Below are 18,846 nucleotides of genomic sequence, written 5' to 3' on the forward strand. Positions count from 1 at the left end.
AAATGTACATACACATCCCAAGCATCGTCTCTCATCACCTGAAAAGGCCCCTGTGAGGCAGGTCCTATGTCGCACATTTTGCAGATTAGTTCCACAGAAGTTAGGACGTGCAGCTGATAGTCGGTGCAGCCAGGGTTCATGGAAGTTGAGCGCAATATTTCTCCACGAGACTATGTCAGATGATGCCTGGACCCGGGATAAGGCAAACCTGACTCTTATTGGTGAAAAAGATATTTCCTCTACAGCCCTTTTGCTCTTTCTCAAGAAGAAGTCTCTGTTTAGTGCTGGCAGGCCTTCAACAGCGTCATGACACTTGCAATCTCCCCTTTAAACTCAGGGCCCGAGCAGATTGCCGGCAGGCAAAGAATTAAGACATGTTTCATTGTATTTCGTTTTTACAGTTACCTTTTATTTATAGTGAATATCAGCTTTCCATTTAGAGAAGCAATCGAAAGATTTTCTGTTAAATAAAAGGACTTAACCAAAAATGTGAACTGACTTAAAAATATATGAAATACACAAAGATAGCGCACACAGATCCTTAAACATCTATGTAACACCAAGGACCAAGGCTGAGCAATGTCACCCTCCCGAGGACTCTGCCAGGTGACTTGCAGAGGTTTCCCAGTTTACCCCAGGGCACGCAGGAGAGGTCGGTATGGAGCTGGGGTCTGACGCCTCGGCCAGGACAGCGCCACCCAGTGGCCCTGAATACAGGGCACGTGACGGCAGGGAGTGGGAAGTGACCCTGTAGGGCAATTAAGCTATTCCATAGTAACAACTCAAGACTCGGGTAGCCTCAGGAAAGGGTGATATTGGCCATAAGGGAACAGGGATCCTGAGTCAACGGCCAGTAGCTGCTCCTCCCCTGCAGCCGGAGTCTTTGGATCGGGAGCTGGGGCTCAACGCCTCTCTAGCCTTTTCCGGTGCCTTCTCCACGTGTGCTTGTGTCCAAGGGCCCCCCTTCTTCCTTGAGGTCAAAGGCCCAAGACTGGGAAAAATCTGATTGGCCAGCACAGGCCTGGCCTCCCTGATTGGATAGTTTCTGTTTTAAACCACCTCATATGTTGCTCGCCTGGGTCAAGTGCCCAATCAGCTGCGAGCAAGGTCTATAAACACAGGCACTACTTTTTCAGTTCAGTTGTAAAGGAGGCTGGTGCTTTCCCAGTGTGGCTTGATGGACGTCGCTGGTGTGATCAGTGCCCGGGGCAAAGGGGAGAGAAGTGGAGGGGCGGTGGGAGGCCCTGAGAAGGAAGTGGGAGGGGGAGGACTTCCATGTAAGGGGATTAGCCTCTTGCTGGAGTGGGCATGCTGGAACCTAGTGGGCATGGGGCCTCACGTCTCTGAGTCCTGCCTGACCTCAGAAGGGTCAGGGTGCCCAGGGTGCTCTCACGAGGTGGATGGTGCCCCCGTGAGAAGGCAGCTGGGTGCAGGAAGCCCAGGCAAGGTGGTACCAGACAGTTCATCAATTCATCAGAGGAACACAGTGCGGGGGGCCAAGTGGGCCAAGTGCAGCGATGGAGCTGCTCTTCTGGAGGAGGTCCGTCAGCCCCTAGGCTTCGGAAGAGACCCCTGCAGTGGAGGGTGGAGCGGGAGGGACCATCACTGGGCTGTCTGCGACACCAGGCGGGCCTTCCTCGGGTGGCACGCCTGAGGACTGTGCGAAGCCTTTGCTGAAGGATCCAGCCGATGTCCACTTTGGCGGGGCATTCGTATCCATACTTGGGCCACATTAAAGATGCAGGAGCCAAACCTTTTGCGGCCATGGGAGATTCCCAAGAAAAGTGACAGAGCCTCTTTGTCCAGGCGCCCTGTGACCCTGAGAATTGGTCCCTCCTGCACCGAATCCCAGGGTCCGGGCACGTTAAAGGAGGCGGAGTTTCCGTTCAAGGGGAGGCCGAGCACAGTGGAGGAGTAGGGCAGTCTGTCACCTAGATGAGAGAGGAGGGCACCGTGGCATAGAGAGTGGCATGTGCAAAGGTATAGGCATGGAGGAGCTCCGAGGGGCTCAGGAGGGCTGTGGAGAGGGTTCCTGAAGGGATTGAGCCAGTGTGACGCTAGAGGGGCAGGGCCAGGCCAAGACGACAGTGAGGAGGCCCGGTGTGGTTTTCAACAAGGACAGCATGGCCATATGTGTGTTTTGGAAAGAGGGCTCTGGCGGCCCCGGGGAGGTGGGTGAGAGGGGCTGACAGGGTGGGATTGGGCAGGAAGCCCAGTAAAGAGGCCAGCCGCCGCCCCTGGAGAGCCGCGAGATCTCTCCTCCAGGAACTGCTGCCGGCTGGGGAGGAGCGATGCCTCAGAGGCAAAACCCAGGGCTTCCCCCATGATTGACTGGGGGGGGGGGGGGCGGGGAGGGATCCAAGTGCCCCCGCTGCAGTTCCTGGCTGGGGCAGTAAGTAGGACAGGGAGCAGCATGTGTGGTTTGGAAGTGAACAACCCCATGTGCAGGGCCTAGTGGGGGCCATCTGGGCAAAGACGTCCATGGGGCAGCTGGATAATGAGTATCTCAGCAGTGGACAAGCCTTGACAAAAGAGTCCCCAACTGGGCCTGGAGTGACAGTGGACAGCCACCTGCCCCACCACTGGCTGTCTGTCTACACCAAGTGAGCTGGGTCCTGATCCTGGAGCTCTTGGAGGGACAGATAGGCATCAGTGTTTAGGGGCAGGCAGAAGGTGGGGGCCCTGACCTGGCACTGCCCAGGGGGGCTGGCCCAGGGGAAGCCTGCCAGTACCCCAAGGCCAGGGCCAGGGCCAGGGCCAGGGCCCTCCTCCCCAGCTTCTCCCAGTGCATTCTCCACAGGTGACTGGAAATCCACCAAGTCAGGGGCTGCTGGGGTGGGAGGCTCCAGGGTCTGGGGGCCCCAGTCTTTGGGGACTCCCTCCTGCAGAGACGGGGACAGCCTCTCGTCATCAGCCCCAGTACCCCCCAGGGCAGTGTTTGGGGGGCTTGGGCCACCGACGAGAGTAGGGGAGAAGAGCAGCAGGTCATCCCTGGGGGGGAAGGTACAGTAGGCATCATCCTCCCCTGGCAGAGGTGGGAGGAGAGACCCCTCAGATGCTCCAGGCCCGCCCTGGTCGTCGGGCTCCTCGGCACAGGGGTCGTAGGTGAAGTACACCTGGCAGGACTCAATCTCCAGCGCGTCCGGGAGATGGAAGAAGAAGTAGCCTTGGTTGGTGAAGCAGCTGGTTAGTGAGTGGCCACTGGTCTCCAGGGAGGGTAAAGGCGCTTTGTCCTGCTGCAGCAGGAGCAGCTGTGTGGCCTTGGCGTCCCTGTCCAGCACCTCCAGCGGGGAGATCTCGGGGGCCGGGCCTCCAGGACTGAAGGAGGACGAGGGGAAGGGCGAGGACAGCCACTTCTGCCGGGAGACAGGCGGGTGCAGGATTTAAGTGGGAGGTTAAGTTTAATCTCCTCCAGGTTCTTAGCAACAGCTCCTAACTCCTCTGGCAGCAAGCCACTCCAGGCTGCACCCAGGGGGAAGCCCTCCCTGGTTGTGTCCCCAGGCCCCACCTGCTGCCCGATGCTTTGGGAGTTCTCTGGGTCAGCCAGAGCAGACTCCTGCCTCCTAGCCCCCTGGCAGGCCTTCCTGGCCCACTGCAGGTGCCAGGGGATGTGCTGGCCCAAGGGGCCACTTCCCGAGCGCCTGCTCTACGTCCTGTGCTACTCTAGGTACCAAGGACACAGCAAAGGGTAGAATGTCCGGGTCCGCTGAGGACCAGTGTGGGTATGTGAATGAACCAGCCAGTGCCAAGGCAGGACGGGCCCAAGAGCGCATCCCGTTCACTTTACAGATGTGCCCTGGCCTTGATTACGCAGCAGGACTGGGGCCCAGGCCCCCCCTCACGCTGCCACAGACACATCTCTGGTGGAGAGTTAATAGTCCCCTTACGTGCGTCTCCCTCCCACTGCCCTGTGCGCCCCCCACTTCCCCACCCTCCATCCATGGAGAAAGGAGTACACCCATCAGAGTGCTTCTCAGTAGCCTCAGAATCCGGACAGCCCAGGCCCAGAGCAGGGTCGCTTGGTTCTAGCCCCGGCTCTCACGAGCTGTGTGACCCTGGGCAGGTCCCTGCGCCTCTCTCTGCCTCAATTCCACAGCAGTGAGCTGCCCCTCCCCGGCTTCCTCCCTGTGGACCTGCAGGGAATTGTCAGGTGAGAAAATGAAGGCAGGACGGCTGGCATAGGGTGCACAGGTGAGATGTGGGGGCAGTCGACCCCTCAGGGCGGTGCGTTTGAGAACCCTGGCAGCTCCAAGAGCCTGGGGACCAGGCCTGATGGGCTTTCCCCACATTCCTGTGCCCGATACTGGGCCTGCAGGGCCAGTCCATATATTTTGGATGAATTAATGGACCAGTAGTAGAGAAATGCCCCATTTCTCCCTCCCCAGAGAGAGTCTCTGGAGTCATGCAGGCTGTTACACAGGTGCACGGACACAGGCACGTGCACGCACACCCCATACATATATGTGCCCACGTGCATGTGTTTGCACACACCACTCAACAAAATCTGCCCAGTCCCCCAAACCAGAGGTTGTTATTACAGGAGAAAAATCTGAAAGAGAACCTAGGGCAAACCGAAGACAGCAAGGAAGAGGAGCCAACTGGGAGAAAGGAAGAGAGCACAGGTCGGGTGGGGGCCGCAGAGGCAGTGGAGGGCAGCTCAGGGCCGAGGCCAGGCCTGTGGCCAGGGCTGGTATGCCAGGCCTCCCCGGACCCCCTCCCGGGAGTGTGTGGTCAGCCGCTTCCCAGGCCTGGGCCTCCCTCCACAATGCCCTGAAAGCAGAGGGAGGGGGCGCGAGGGGAAACTCATCCACCTTTATGCACACCCACACACTCGCGTGCACTCCAGGTCCCATGCACAGGACAGTGGGTCTTGCGGCCTGGCAGCTGGGGTCCTGAGAGAGAACCCCCAGGGAGGGAAAGAGGAGCAGGCTCCCACTCAGATGCAGAGGATGAGAGGGGGTGCCCCTTGGCCAGCCCCAACCCCCAGCCACAGGTGTGCACCCAGGGACTCCTCTACACTCAGGGCCCGGGGCAGGAGTCTGAAACTGGGGGTGACCTCCTGGGAAGATGGAGTGGTTTGCAGCTCTCTGGGAAGGACCTACTTTCACCTCAAAATGCCTAGGCTTGCAGAATCAGGAAGACTTCGAGCTGGCAGAGGACTGAGAATGCATCTAGTTCAGCCTCCAACCAGGTCCAGTGTAGGAACACCTTCAGCCGTCTTTTGATGCATAATCAGCCTTTCTTGCACGCTTTTATTGGTGGGGAGCGCACTATCTATAGGTCTGAGTTTTCCAAAAAAACCCCACAAGGGGCCCTGACCAGCCCTGATAGAAAACCCCAAAGCCAGCTCAGGACAGTTCCTGTCCAGGATGGCCTCCCAGCCCCTCAGCACTCCTCCTGAGCTTCCTCCAGCCCCACCTCATCCCCTCCCCCCCAGTTCTAGGGAGCCTGAGGTGGGGGGTAGGTAGGGTGGTACAGGCAGCCCACCACATCCCCCTTCCCCCTTGAAGCTTCCTTCCTGAAGTGGGTGTGGACTGGGGGAGGGGAGGTGACGACTCTGAGTGGCTTTAGAGTGTTACTGCTCCACGGGCTAGCACCTTCCACGTGAATCTGTTTTGTGACGGGAAGGGACTAGAGGACTCTGAGCATGTGTGCAAAGTGACAGGTCTACCCAGGATTCTGTGCAGGGGCCGAGGGAGCACCGTCTGTGCTCTGTGGTGCGGGGAGCGCTTGTACCCCGCAGAACGGAGTGAACCAGGAGGAGGGAGCTAGAAGAGAGGCCAGATTCTGGCCTCCTGGTCAGGGCCATCATGGACGGTGGTTCATTCAGGTTGTGCAGAGAACAGGGGTTGGGGGGTACCCAGGGCACCTGACTTTGGGAGGTGGGGGCGGGGCTGAATTCCAGCCCATGCTCTGCTTGCCAAGACCTGCTCGGTCAATGGACAGGTGACAGTTCTAGTGAGGGCCGCTTGAGCACCGCCTGTGAGCCAGCAATGTTCTCGGGGCCACGTACCTAGTAACACATGCTCCTCCCCTTTTACAGGTGAGGAAACGAGGCGTAGAGCTGTTCTGTAACTTGCCCAAGGTCACACAGCCAAGAAGTGGTGGACCCAGGGTTAGAACCAGGCAGCATGGCTCAAAAGGAGGCGCCATTCCACCAGAGAATGCTGTGACAGATCTGGGGAATGGGCCCACCCCACCCCATCCCACCCAGCACCCACCAGAGTGGGCCCATCCCACCCAGCACCCTCCCGGCACCACTGCCCAGGCATCGGCTGGCCCGAGCCAGCTGTCTGATTCCGCCCCCAGCTCCACTCTCCTACCTGGAAATCTCCTCCATGCTCTGAGCTCAGCTGCGAAAAGAACTCTGAGGGGTCTGGGATGTGACACTTCAGAACCTTCTTCAACCTGAACAGGGGGGAGGGAGGGAGGGGGAGGGTAAGAGGTTGCCACCGTGTCCTGCCATCAGCCTGCAGCCCTAGGGGCAGGGTATGGAGCCACTCGACATGGGATTATTTATCTGGTTGACATTGATCGAATGCCCAGTGAGGAAGGACATCGTGCTGGGCGCTGGGACACAGGACTGGCTGACAGGGAAGGTGCCTGCTCTCCAGGAGCTGACATTCTAACGGGGGCACGGACACAAAGTGGGGTGTCCCGCTACCACTCATCGGAGGAGACGAAGAGTGCTGTGGAAGTGTGGCAGGGGACCACGGAGCCAGAGCAGTCAGGGACAGAGGTGGCTGGCACAGAGCGAACCAGGAGGAGGGAGCTAGGAGGCCAGATCGTGGGCCTCCTGGCCAGGGCTGTCCTGGGCGGAGGTTCAGGTGGAGCGCTGCCCCAGGGCTCCCGGAGTGGGGAGAGGAGAGTGGGGGCGGAATTCCAGCCTGAGGGCTCCAGCGTCTGTATGCACCAGTGCTGAAATGTAGTGCATGCAATTCCATGGCCTCGAGACCCCAGAAAGCGAAAGCGTGGCTGCCACCCACGTGTCCGAGCTCCGGTCAGTCCCTCCCCCACCCCCCTGGTCTCCAGCCACAACCACCTCCCTGCGCTCTCAGTTTCTGAAATGTTCTTGCCTGCCTCCCACCCGGGGCCCTTGCACACGCTGTTTCCCCTGCTCTCCCTATCACCCCTGCACTGGGAATCATGGCTTCCTCGGGGAAGCTCCCCGAGCTACCCCTCCGTGGAGGCTCCTTTCCCGGTGCTCCACTTCCAGTGCACCCAGCGCCTTCCTGCACCACCCTAATCACAGCGTGTCACTCTGCATGCGTTCAACTAACAAGCCTCAGCCTTCCCTCCAGGAAGACAGGACCCCGTGCGTGTGGCTGCTCCCAGCACTCAGCGCCGTGCCTGGCATCGAGCCGGCCCACACCCAGAAGGAGCCATGAGGACCAAATGCACACCAGCTGGCGTGCGCACACACAGGCCCAGGTGCGCACACTCTCCCGAGGGTATCACTCCAACAGGCCCCCACCTAGGGCTCTCCCTCCCCCACTCCCATCAAGCTGTTTCCGTGGGTTCCACCTTTGGGGTGGGATCACAGGGAGAGGCCGGGCGTTAGGCAGGGCATGCCCCTGGGAGGGCAGAGGGGGCGCTGGCGTGTCCGAGCAGGGGGCTCAGCCCACCACCTGACCTGATGAGGGGTGCGTGTGTCCGAGGGAAGTGTGCGGGATGGACAGGGAAGCAAGCGTTCTTACCACGGCCTGAGGTACCGGCAGTTGACCAGCAGGTAGACTAAGATGATGAAGCCAAAGGTACCACTGAGGCCCACGATGATATGCCCCAAAGAAGGGGCTGCCGGTGGTGGGAGGAGAAGCAAGAAGAGAGGGGTTAGAGGGGTTCCCTGACTCACCCAGATCCCTCCACACCCACTTGTGCTGGGGGCGGGCTGATCTCGGACCCGGCCTTCCCAGCATCCTAAGTGGCCCGGCGAGCTGCTGTGTGCCGGGCCAACATGGGGCATGGTGCTACCCACTTCACAGATGAGGAAACAAGCCAAGAGGTGGAAGCAGCCCTCAGCTGCCCTGGGCAGAAACCCAGAGTGAGAGGTTTCAGGTGGAGAAAGTGAGAACAGGCTCTCGGGCCTCCCCACTAATTCCTAAGGCAGTGGGCCATCCCATCCCCTCACTGAGTCCCTGTTCCCATCTGTAAAGGGGACACAGACATGCCCCCGAAGCCCCCCATGCCCACCCTGCAGGGTCACGTCAAGTGAGCTAATGATGAAAGTAAGCACTGTAGCCCCGGCCCGCCCCGCCGGCTGCCCCCAGAGCCACCTCCAGCCGCCACTTTCTGTCCAACTCTGTCTTACCCTCAGGCGTTGTCCTGAAGGCCAGGGGCTGGCTCCAGGGGCTCCAGGTGGAGTTGCTGCCTCGCTGGGCCCTGACCCGCACCTGAAACTTATACTGGGTGCCTGGGGCCAGGGTCTCCAGGCAGATCCACTGCTGGTTCTGCCCGATGGTCAGCAGGGGGGCCTCCTGCGGTGGAGAAGATGCTGTCAAAGCGGAGGGGTGCCCACCGCCCACCCATCTCTCACAGCAGGCTGAGCAGGAGGCTGAGCAGGAGGCTGAGCAGAGCAACGCCCTCCTTTCTCCCCTCCAGCCACCTCCTTCCCGCACCCCACCCATCCTCCCAAAGGCCCCCTGACTACCGATCGCTAGGGCCCAAACCCCAGGCTCTTCCTAAACCCTCCCTTCTCACGCATCCACTCCAGCCAATGCCACCTGCCAATCAACTGGTTCCGCCTCCCGGACACCCTCTGGACCCTTCCCCGTCTCTCCTCCCTGATCCCAGTCTGAACTCCCACCACCTCTCGGACCTCAGTCTGGCCTCCTTGCTCCACCACATGCACTGCAGTCTGCTCCTCGCACGACCAGAGAGAGGGCTTTTCCCACAGACCTCTCCCACCTCCCCACCCTCCCTTCGGTTCTGCCCGCCCCACCCCCCACACACCCGGGCAGTGTTTTGCCTTTGCTGTGGCTGCCTCCTCTGTGTGGAACACCCTCCCCAGATCTTTGCAGGGTCAGTTCCTTCTTGACCCTCAGCTCTCAGAGCAGCCCTCCCTGGTCACCTGTCCCTGGAAGTAGCCTGTCCCCATCCCTCTTAGAAGCATCGTCCCATTTTGAGTCCCTGACGACTTTTCTCAGTGTCCCGCAGCCTCCAGTTCCTGCATTTGCTGACAGTCTGCCTCCCCCGCCCGCCCCACCCCACACGTGCATCCATGTAAGTTTCCTGAGAGCACAAAGACTGTCAGTCTGGCCCTCCATCTCTCTCCCCAGCACTCGGTGCATAGTAGGCATTCAGGAAATGTTTGCTGAGTGACTGAGTGAATAAAGGAAGGAGTCAATGAATAAGGACAGACCCCTGTGGGCCTGGACCACGCCAAATCTGAAGAGTGGGGAGGGAGCGTCCCAGCGCCTCTGAAATCTCACAGAGAGGGGAGTTTTCTGTCTCTTGGCTACATCAACCTTGCCTGGTGTCAGCTTGGAATCTGCCACCAGCTGGAACCCTGGGTGTCAGAGGTCACGTGGAGGGAGGGAGAGGCCAAGGCAAGCAGTACAGAGGGGCAACAGGGGCTTCCTGGGGGCCACTGCACCTTTGCTGAGAGGGGCGATGGGCAGGGTGCCCAGCACAGGGAGGGGGGATCAGGGCAGGTTGGCCTGGGCCCCGCACTCACCTCCCAGCTGTGGCCTGGGGGCCTAGTCCGGGCCTCGAACTCCAGGTATCTTGTAAGGTAGTGGGAGGACTGGTTGACGGCCCAGGTGATGTTGCACCTTCGGGTCTCCATGTGGGTGACCCGGAGGGAGTTCGGCGCCGTCAGGCGAACTGGAGCAGGGAGGGAGGAGGGGGAGGAAGCTCTGGGGGGCCTGGACCTTGACACCGAGACAATAAAGCCCAGGGGTGCTCCCACTCCCACCTTCACACCTGCTGTTCCTCCTCCCTGGCATGCCCTCCCCCGAAATCCGCAGGTCACCCTTCAAACATCACCTCTGCAGAGAAGCCTTCCCCAGCCACCCACCACTCTCTGTCCCCTCACCTGTTTCAGTTTTCTTCCTGGCACTGTCACCACCTGACACGTTAAGTCCCTGTTTGGGGTCCTTTATTTATTTCCTATCTCCCTCCCCAGACCATGAGCTCGCTGAGGGCAGGGACCCTGTTCTCTCATGCGTCCTTGGTGCCTGGGACATTACCTGGCAGGTCATAGGCACTTAATTAAATATCTGCTGGATGAATGAGTCGGGGCGGCATTTCTCTGCACTCAGAAACGATCTGAGAGTTCTCAATGGATCATTTCATTCATTTCATTCATTTCATTCAACTTCATTAGTCTTATGCAATGATAAGATTTTATGATTCTGAAGTTAAATTGATCGAAGTTTTATAATTCTGAGACTTTTGGTAGCGCTCCACAAACAGCTACAAGCGAATGTTTACTGAGCATGGGCCAAGCAGTCTTCTTACAGCAACCATGGGCGGCAGGGAACTGGTTATCCCATTTTGCAGATGAGGACACTGAGCTCAGATGGGTTAAATGATCTGTCAGTCAGATGACAGTTAAAGGAGGGCACCATTTAGAACCCTGCCTGGGTCTCACCCTTGGCCCCCCCTCCTTCTTAGAGATGGCATGCAAAGTCTGGGGGGAGGCAGGTAGGGCTGGGCATGGGGCCAGGCTCTCAGTCATTCAACAAACCTTCCCAGAGCACCGCCAGGATTAGACTTGGCGCTGAGTGCTCGGTATAGAGACAGGGGTGGCAGAGACTCTGCCCTCAGGGAGCTCACAGCCCAGTGAGGAAGACAGCCCCATAATCAGCCACCGATGACCTAGGACATAAATGCCCTGAAAGAGGAGGTGCAAAACGCTGGGAGAGTCTGGGAAGGCCTCCTGGAGGAGATGGCTTTTCACTGAGACTTGAAGGGTGAGTGGGAATCCTCTGGGGGAGAAGAGCCTTCCAGACCATGTGATTAGCACATGCAGGGGCTCAGAGGCATGGATGGGCAAGTTGAGTTTGAAGAGCTGGCCTTTGGCATGGAGGGGGAAGCCAGGCAGATTCCCAAATGGCCTTGAATGTTAGGGTAAAGAGCTGGGACTCCATCCCAATGGCAGCGGGCCATGAACTTGTGAGCTGTGGGTGTGGCAGGTGATGGGGAGAGACTGGAGCAGGGTGATCCCACAGAGCAGGCAGGGAAGGAGGTGCCCACCCCTGCGCCCACCCTGGGTTCCTCACTCACGGTTCTCGAAGGGCTGGAACTGCTGGGTCAACACCACCTGCCACCTCTCCCCTTCGAGGCACATCACCTTCATGTGGACGACATCTGCTGCCGTCAGCATCTGAGACTAGAAGGGGACCAAGGTGTTGCTGCCATCAGCTGGGGCGGGGAAGGGGGGCCATGGGGACGGGTCTGTGGGGGGAGGGCCGGAGGGGAGAGCAGGACAGCAAGGCAGGTGGGGCCCCGCCACGTGACCACCCTGTCTAAGGTCGGGGTCGACAAATGTTTTCTGTAAAGGGTCGAGGAGTAAATATTTTTGACCTAGCAGGTCCTGTGGTCTCTGTTACCACTACTCAGCTCTGCCACAGACAACAAGTAAAAGAATGGGTGTGGCCATGTGCCAATAAAACTTTATTTACAAACCAGACAGCAGGCTAGTTTTGGCCCATGGGCCACCATCGTTTGTCAACCACTGACCTAAAGGGAAGAGCGCTGCCTCGGGAAGGGGGCGTTCCCAGTCACAAGAGGTATGCAAGCAGGAGGAATCCCCAGGAAGGTGCAGGGCTGGCACTGTACTTGTGTAAAGACTTTGAGTGTGAAAGCCTCCCCTCCCCCTGCCTTCCCCTGGCCCCACCTCCCGACTTTTCTGGAAAGAAATGGCGGGAATGTACTAAGTATCTGTGGGCAGGCACCGCTCAGGCGTTTAAGCCGCCTGCCTCTCCCTGCCCTGCAGCTGAGAAACCTGCGGCTCAGGTAGGTAAGAGACTTGCCCAACATCACACAACTGGTCTGCAGGGAAACCCAGATTCAACCCCAGGCTCTGTGTCCAGCAGGGCCATGGAGACCGAAGCCCTGGCCCGCCACAGCTGACCGGGGGCAGCCGAGCAAGGGGCTTCCTGCAGAAGGAGGGCCTAGAGCAGGTACGGTCGGGGTCTGTGTTCCGGGGCCGGGGTGCTGCCTTCACAGCCAGGACCCAGGGCCCGGTCCCTCTGACCTGCTGCAGGGCCCACTGTGAGCAAATCTTGAACCTCAGCCTCAGAGTGTCCAGAGCTGGAAGCAGTCCCTCCCTCTGTGCCCCGAGGACCCCTAGCCTTCTCCCAGCTCCTACAGGGGCCAGGTTTTCCCGGGTCATGAATAGCATCATCATTGCTATTGTTGCCGAGGCTGTGGTTGGAAAGGTGCCAATAACACCCTACATGGCCCTCAGTCTGCGGCAGGTGCCCTTCTGAGCATTTACATATTTCTCGACACCCAATGAGGCGGGCATTCTTACTATCCTGGTCCTACAGCTAAGGAGACTGAAGCACAGGGAGGCTTGGGGACTCACTGAAGGCCATGCAGTCAGGAAAGTCACCCAGACAGGCAGGACCAGGGCCTGCAGAGCTCACGGGGACAGGCTCAGCAGCCTGGTCCCCAAGGCTTCGCCTTTATCAGCTGCACTGCACAGGCCCGTCTGCCTACTCTCCTGTCCTCTGAGAAGGCAGAGGACCTGAGGGTGGTGGGTAAACATGGTCCGGGTGACCCTGGTGCCCCCCACTGCCAAGGAGGGTTTGCCAGACAATGATGGGATGCACAGCGACAGGGTCACGGCCACAGTCATGACCACGTGCCCTTTGAGAGGCGGCCTGGTGCCGTGGTGAAGGGTCCGGGCTGCGACTCTGCCACTCTCTGACTATGTGACCTTGGGCAGAAACCACGCCTCTCTGAGCCTCAGTTTCCTCCTTAGTTAAGAAGGGTAGAGTGCCAGTGTCCACCGGAGTCCTGGGGACCCACTGACAATTGTGTCAAGGCCTGTTTTACTCTGGGTGGCGCTCCACATGCCACAACACCCAGGCCAATCCCTTGGGCAGGTACAGGAGGGAACCAGGCACAGAAGCCACCCCGTGGCACCCAGCCATGCACAGTGGAGCTGGGGTTGGGGCCCAGGCTGCCCAGCTCTGGGATCCATGATTCTGACCCGCAGCCTCGGGAAGAGTCAGATGTGTGGCTGTTATTATTACTGGGGTGCTCTCCCCACTCACTGAGGGGTGCAGGAGTATCCAAGGTCTCCTCAGCCTGGGGAGACCACTGGGACAGAGTAGAACGAGAGCCCCACGGACCATGGGTCCACCATCCCCAAGGCAGGCTGGCAGTCTGGCCTTTGGTGGCTGCCCGCCCACCTTCCGCCTCCCAGCTTCGCTCACTGAGCTGGTCCAGCTCCTCTCTGGAAGGGCAGCCCTTGGTACCCACCCTGCCCTGGGCCTCTCACCTCTGGGTTCCTGTTAAGGATCAGGTTGCAGGCCCAGGATGCTGGTACCTCTGGGAGCAGCTCACAGGATTTGTTCCAGGAACTTTCAAGGCAAGAAAAAAAAGAAAACCTTAGAAGAAAAGGAGGGACCCCAGCATTGGGACGGTGCCCCATGCCGTGAGGCCAGTCTGTGCGGACGCTCTGTGCCAACCTCCCAGGGGTGTCAGATCCCCAATCTGCTCCACTTGCCCTCACAAGCCCTTTCTTCCTCCCTCCCCACCCTGGCCTGGCTCACAGCAGCCAGAGGGATCTTCTAGAAGCAAAGCAGCTCAGGACGCCCGGCCTCTGCAGCTAAAGCCCTGCAGTGTTCCCCTGGGGCTGCGGCGAGCCTTGGGAGTCTCACGGAGTCACCACCCATGGGAGTCTTTGCTGCCGTCACCATGATGTCTGGGTCGCCACACTCCCTCCATCACCCCCACCCCCTCCAAAGCCCCCCAACCACTCCCACATCCCCTGTCCCCACAGATCCCACAGGGGTCTCTCAAAATCCCAGACTACTCACAAAACTTTGAAACCCTCCCTCCGTCCCGCTCCGCCTCTAAAGCCACGTCCAGCCGCAGCAGAGCAAACTCAAAGCCCATGTCCCCAGTCCACCCTGCCCAGTCCCTCTCCAGCCTGGACCCCCACACCCTACTCCCATCCAGGTTCCAGGAGCCTAAATATCTGATTCCCAAATTTTCCAGACTCCTGTGATAATGAGAGTCTGTGGCCTCCGTTTAACCAAGGTTCTCAAAATGAAGACGTCTTAGAGTCTGAGAGTTAGGATTCCAAGAGCCTGACCAGAGGGGACGGTAAGATCCCACCGTCCTGAGGCGCCACAGCCGGGCCAGTCGGTGCCACCCTCACCGTTGAGCAGGCTTCGCGTGGATGCGGCAGGAAGTGTCCGGCAGGGTCCCATCCGGGCTCCAGATGCAGGAGATGTTGGCTCGAGAGTTGTAGAAGCACGTGAATTCGGGGGTGTCTGCCAGCAAGACAAGGTGTGAGCGGCTGGTGCAGAGGGCCCCGGCCCTGCCCTTCTGGACCCACCCACCGTCCGCGCTTTTGGCACCCTCAGCCCATCCGAGGGGGAGGTGAGCCACCCCCCGGGCAGAGGAGCAGTGAGAAGGCTAAACAGAGCCCCAGAGACTGCAAGATCCCCACAGGCAGGCTAAGGTGGGGCAGGGACAAGAGGCCAGTGTCCTCTTATGGCTCGTGGGGGTGGCTGGGGGATGGGGGTGGAACAGAGGGGCAAGGGGGAGGGGGACACCTGACCTCTGGTCCCATCGCCCCTGCCTTACGCCCCTGATGATGGACCTGCCAAGTGGCAGAGTCCCGGGCACAGTGTCCAGATGCTGGGATCCTCACCTTTCACCGCTGTGGACACCCGAGGGATGGGCAGGAGGAAGAGGAGGAGGGACAGACACCAGGACAGAGCAGGAGCCGCCATTACATCCACAGGTGGGAGCTAGGGAAGGGAGCCCTGAGGGAGGAAGAGGGGGAGAGCACAGGTGAGCACCCACCCCCACGCCTCTGGGTGTGCAGGCCTACTTTCCACCACGAAGCATAGTCCCACCTCAGGGCCTTTGCACATGCTGGTCCCCCACCCCACCCGTCTGGCTCCCTTCCTTCAGACGTTCCGGGACCCGCAGGTGGTCACTGCTGAGAGGGCTCTTTGGGTAAGCTGAACTGCTCGTTCAAAATTGGAGAAACTGAGGCCCAGGAAAGGAAAAGACTTGCTCACGGCCACCTAGAGAGGCCAGCACAGAGCCGGGATTAGCGCCTACCTCCTCCCTACCTGGCTGCCCCCTTCACTACACTAAAACCACTCATGAAGATGTTCTGTGTGCCAGGCTCTGTTTTAAACCCTTTATCTGCAACAATAAGAAATAAGAACGTCTACTGGAGATAGTCTTACTGTCCAATTTTCAGAGGAGGAAACTGAGGCACAGGGAGGTGAAGAGCAAGTTGCCGGAGGCCACACCGCTGGAGAGTGGCTGGCTCTGAGTCAGCATGGACTGCCCAGGGCGAGGGCAGGCCTCCTCCCGTCACTCTGACTCCGGCCCCTCACCCACTGAGAGGGCACGCAGGCCAGTGACCTCAGAACAGTACTCACTGTGGGTGCTGAGCTCTCACACTTGCCAGGGGCTTTGGCACACTGGTTCCTCTAATCAGCCCAGCAGCTGGGGTTTGGGGGTGCTGGTATGCTCCCCTTACACAGATGAGGAAACATCACTAACCTGACCAAGGTCACGTGTGCAGAAGAGGCAGAGCCGGGATCCAATCCCCACGCTCGGTCCCAAAGCCTGTTATCTCAGGTTAACATTCTACCCTGCCCAGCCCCTGCCCCAGGCACTGGTCCCAAAGGTAAGGCCGATGGCCTCCCAACCCTGGCCTGGTGTGGGAAGGAGCCCCAAGAGGTCCCGGTGGGCTCCTCCACGCCTGGCCCACAATCCCCACCAAAGAGTGAGCTCCCCAGGGTGGGGCTGGTTGCCTCTGTTTTGGACCCCCACCAAATACCACAGGGCACAGCATTGGGCCCCCAAAGGGTACAGAGCCCGGCAAAAGGGCTCCCAGTAAGCCCCCTGTTGTCCACAGTCACTCCATCACGACCCCGGGGCACTGGTACCTTGGATTCCCTGGAGGGTGTCACCTGGGGCAGGCCCCAGCAACAGGCAAGCCCATGTCCCGGAAAAGACATGATACAAAGCCCCAGGATGAGAGGAAGCGCGGGGCGCAGACACGGAAAACTGCGAGGTCAGAGCGCAACTGCAGGCTCAGCAGGGGCGAACCTGGCGGGAGGGGAGGCCTGGTGGAGAGCTCCCTGCCACCCCAGCCAGAGGGTGTGGGGCAAGGTTCACTGGAGGAGGAGGAGGCCCAGCTTCAGGGAGGGCAAGTCCAACCTCTGAGTCCCAGCACCGGCCTCCAGGGTCCCCACACGCATCGTCGAACACCCTTTGCATCTGCAGGGCCATCCCCACTGACTGACTCATTGGGTGCCTGCCACAGCCCTGAGAGATGGGCGGCATCGGCTCCTTTGTGACAGATGTGAAGACACACAGAGCTGCCCAGGGGCCGAACTCAAACCAGGTCATCTGATTTCAGGTTAGAAGAAGAGGCCGATGGCGCGGAGGATGCCGAGGGTGACTAATATTCAGCCCCACTCAGACCGGCACTAGCGTTTCGCAGACTTCACCTCATGCGATCCTCACAGCAGCCCTCTGGTCTGAGCTACTGTGACCCCTTTTCTCAGACGAGGAGCCAGAGGCACAAGCAAGCAAGCCTCTCACCCAGGCTGGAGGCTGGGGGAGCCAGGGTTTGAACCCAGTCAGCGGGGGCAGAGGCTCCAAGGGGCAGATACTGAGGAACAAGGGGGCTCTTGGGGGCTGGGAGAGGGTGTGAAGCAGGAGGTCAGTAGCCAGAGATGAATCCCACCTGGCCTCTGAACTTAACAGACACCTCCTTCCCTTGTCCCCTCGGAACAACTCCCGCTTCACACCACACACACACACACACACACACACACACACACACATGGCTCACCCTTGCTGTTTCACTTGGGGGGCACCTGCCCAGCAGGTGTGGGATCCTGGTTGTGGGGATGGAAGGAGACCTTAAGCATGGCTCTGTCCCCCCCGACCACCACCCACCCCCACACTGCTCCTAACACAGCTAAGGGCGGGAGGCCTCTGCCCCCAGGAGAAGAGAGAGCCGCCCTCCAGGCAGCCCCAGAGAGGGCATCCCCCCCCCACACACCCTGTGGAGTCTGGGGACACAGTGGACTTTCCCAGTGACACAGCCAAGTGAGAGCCCCGCCTGGACTCGAACCCCGAAGGCCTCCCGGCACCCCTGCTCCCCAGCCGGTGTCCTCCCTCGCCCCACAAGCCTCCTCAGCAGCACTCACAGGGGACTCCTGTGTGGGCCCCATCCCCGAGACCTTGACTTCCAGCGGGCGGCAGGGGCCAAGAGGGAGCTACCGATACCTGGGGACAGGGCCGGGGCAGGGGAGGGCAAGGTGGCGTATCACCTGGCTGAGGCATGGGGCTGCGGCAAGTTCTCTCGGGTTCTCTCTGCGGCTGAGACCACAGCCATCTCCCCAGGGCCCTGCTGCGGCTCTGGCGCTGGCGACTCACCTAGCAGGCTGATAGGGCAGCAGACGAATCCTAGGGCCAGCCTACTTCCTGTGCAGAGGCTGGAGGGGGCATGGCCTGGGCGTGGGGGGGGGGGTGGTGTAGAGAGATGGGGCTGCTGAGAAAGCTTGAAACTCCCTAAGCACCTAGGGCCAGATAAGATCTCCCTCTCCCCGGGGGCGGGTGAGGCTGGGGGGCGTGGGTGTTGAAGCAGCGTGAGCACACACACCTCAGATAGACACCCTGCTGCACACAGGAGCCCAAGGGGGGCAAAGACCCTTCTTTTCCCGCCTACCCCACCTCCACCCCATCCCACATCAGCCGCCTTTGACGCCTTCATCCGGTCACACATGCCCACGAACCCCAGCCTCACACAAACACGTCCCTTTGAGGTGTCCCCAGGGCTGCTCACTCGCATCGAACCCATCTCTCTGGGGCCTCCCTTCTCCCCTGGCCCCCCAGGGAGCCCCCTACTCACTTCAGCATTGGGGGGTGACTCTTTGGGGGGCTTTGCGAAGAATCCGATAGCCACTTATTGAACTTTCCTCTTGAGCCGCGGTTCTTTTTTGAGGGGAGGGGGGGAGGTCGGCTTCCATTTAAGGATGAAAACTTACAGGCCCCTGTTTAGAAAAGCGCATGTTTACGTACGCAGGTGTCCCAGGCCCAGGGACCCTGTGACATGGCGCCAGCCCGGTGAAGAAGCAGCTCCCCTCTCCCCTGATTTCACTGGCCCTGCTAATAAGCAGCTGCCTCCTTCCCAGAAAGGAACAGAGGCCAGCAGGAGGGGGCGGGGCAGAGCCTCCGCAGAGCCAGAGCCCCTAGGGCGAGAAACCTGGATACCCTGATAACAGGGTGACTCCCTTCTGAGCGGGAAGTGCCTCCCCCTGGGAGGCCTGAGTCAAGGCCCCCAGGAAGCCGAGTGAAGGGCCAACAGCGCCTACGGGCCTGTCCTGCGCCTGTTGTAAGGCCATAGGTAAGTTGGGTGTGTGATGCAGGTGTGGAGTCAGCAGGCTGCAATGGAGGCCGGGGGCCCCTCTCCCCCAACCCCACCCCCCAGGCCCAGCAAGGCTTTCTGGCTGCAGGGGAGGATAACCACACAAGCACCACCAAGACGTGAATACTAGCCAAGACCTGTTTTAGGAGGCTTCTCAAGAAAGCAGGAGTGTTGGCTCTCCTGGGAACGAAAGCCAGGTGAGGAAGGAGCAGGAAGGCCGCTTTTCGCCGTCGACCCTTCTGCGTCACGAGAAT

General features: G+C 59.8%; 1 protein-coding gene across 1 annotated transcript; it reads right to left on the reverse strand.

The window, feature by feature from the left end:
• Positions 1 to 397: 397 nt before the first annotated feature.
• IL2RB (interleukin 2 receptor subunit beta) lies at positions 398 to 17,653 on the reverse strand. Its single transcript, XM_037068226.1, has 10 exons — positions 17,496 to 17,653; positions 14,837 to 14,951; positions 14,339 to 14,453; positions 13,454 to 13,535; positions 11,227 to 11,332; positions 9,674 to 9,822; positions 8,309 to 8,474; positions 7,698 to 7,794; positions 6,324 to 6,408; positions 398 to 3,356 (listed from the first exon to the last, which is right to left on the reverse strand). Exons 2-10 carry the CDS (start codon positions 14,916 to 14,918, stop codon positions 2,595 to 2,597), a joined length of 1,644 nt encoding a protein of 547 aa, XP_036924121.1. The 5' UTR covers positions 14,919 to 14,951; positions 17,496 to 17,653; the 3' UTR covers positions 398 to 2,594.
• Positions 17,654 to 18,846: the final 1,193 nt, after the last annotated feature.

Source organism: Sturnira hondurensis, unplaced genomic scaffold (genome assembly GCF_014824575.4).
Source record: "Sturnira hondurensis isolate 20B ecotype Veracruz unplaced genomic scaffold, ASM1482457v3 Scaffold0017436, whole genome shotgun sequence".
NCBI classification, from domain to species: Eukaryota; Metazoa; Chordata; class Mammalia; order Chiroptera; family Phyllostomidae; genus Sturnira; species Sturnira hondurensis.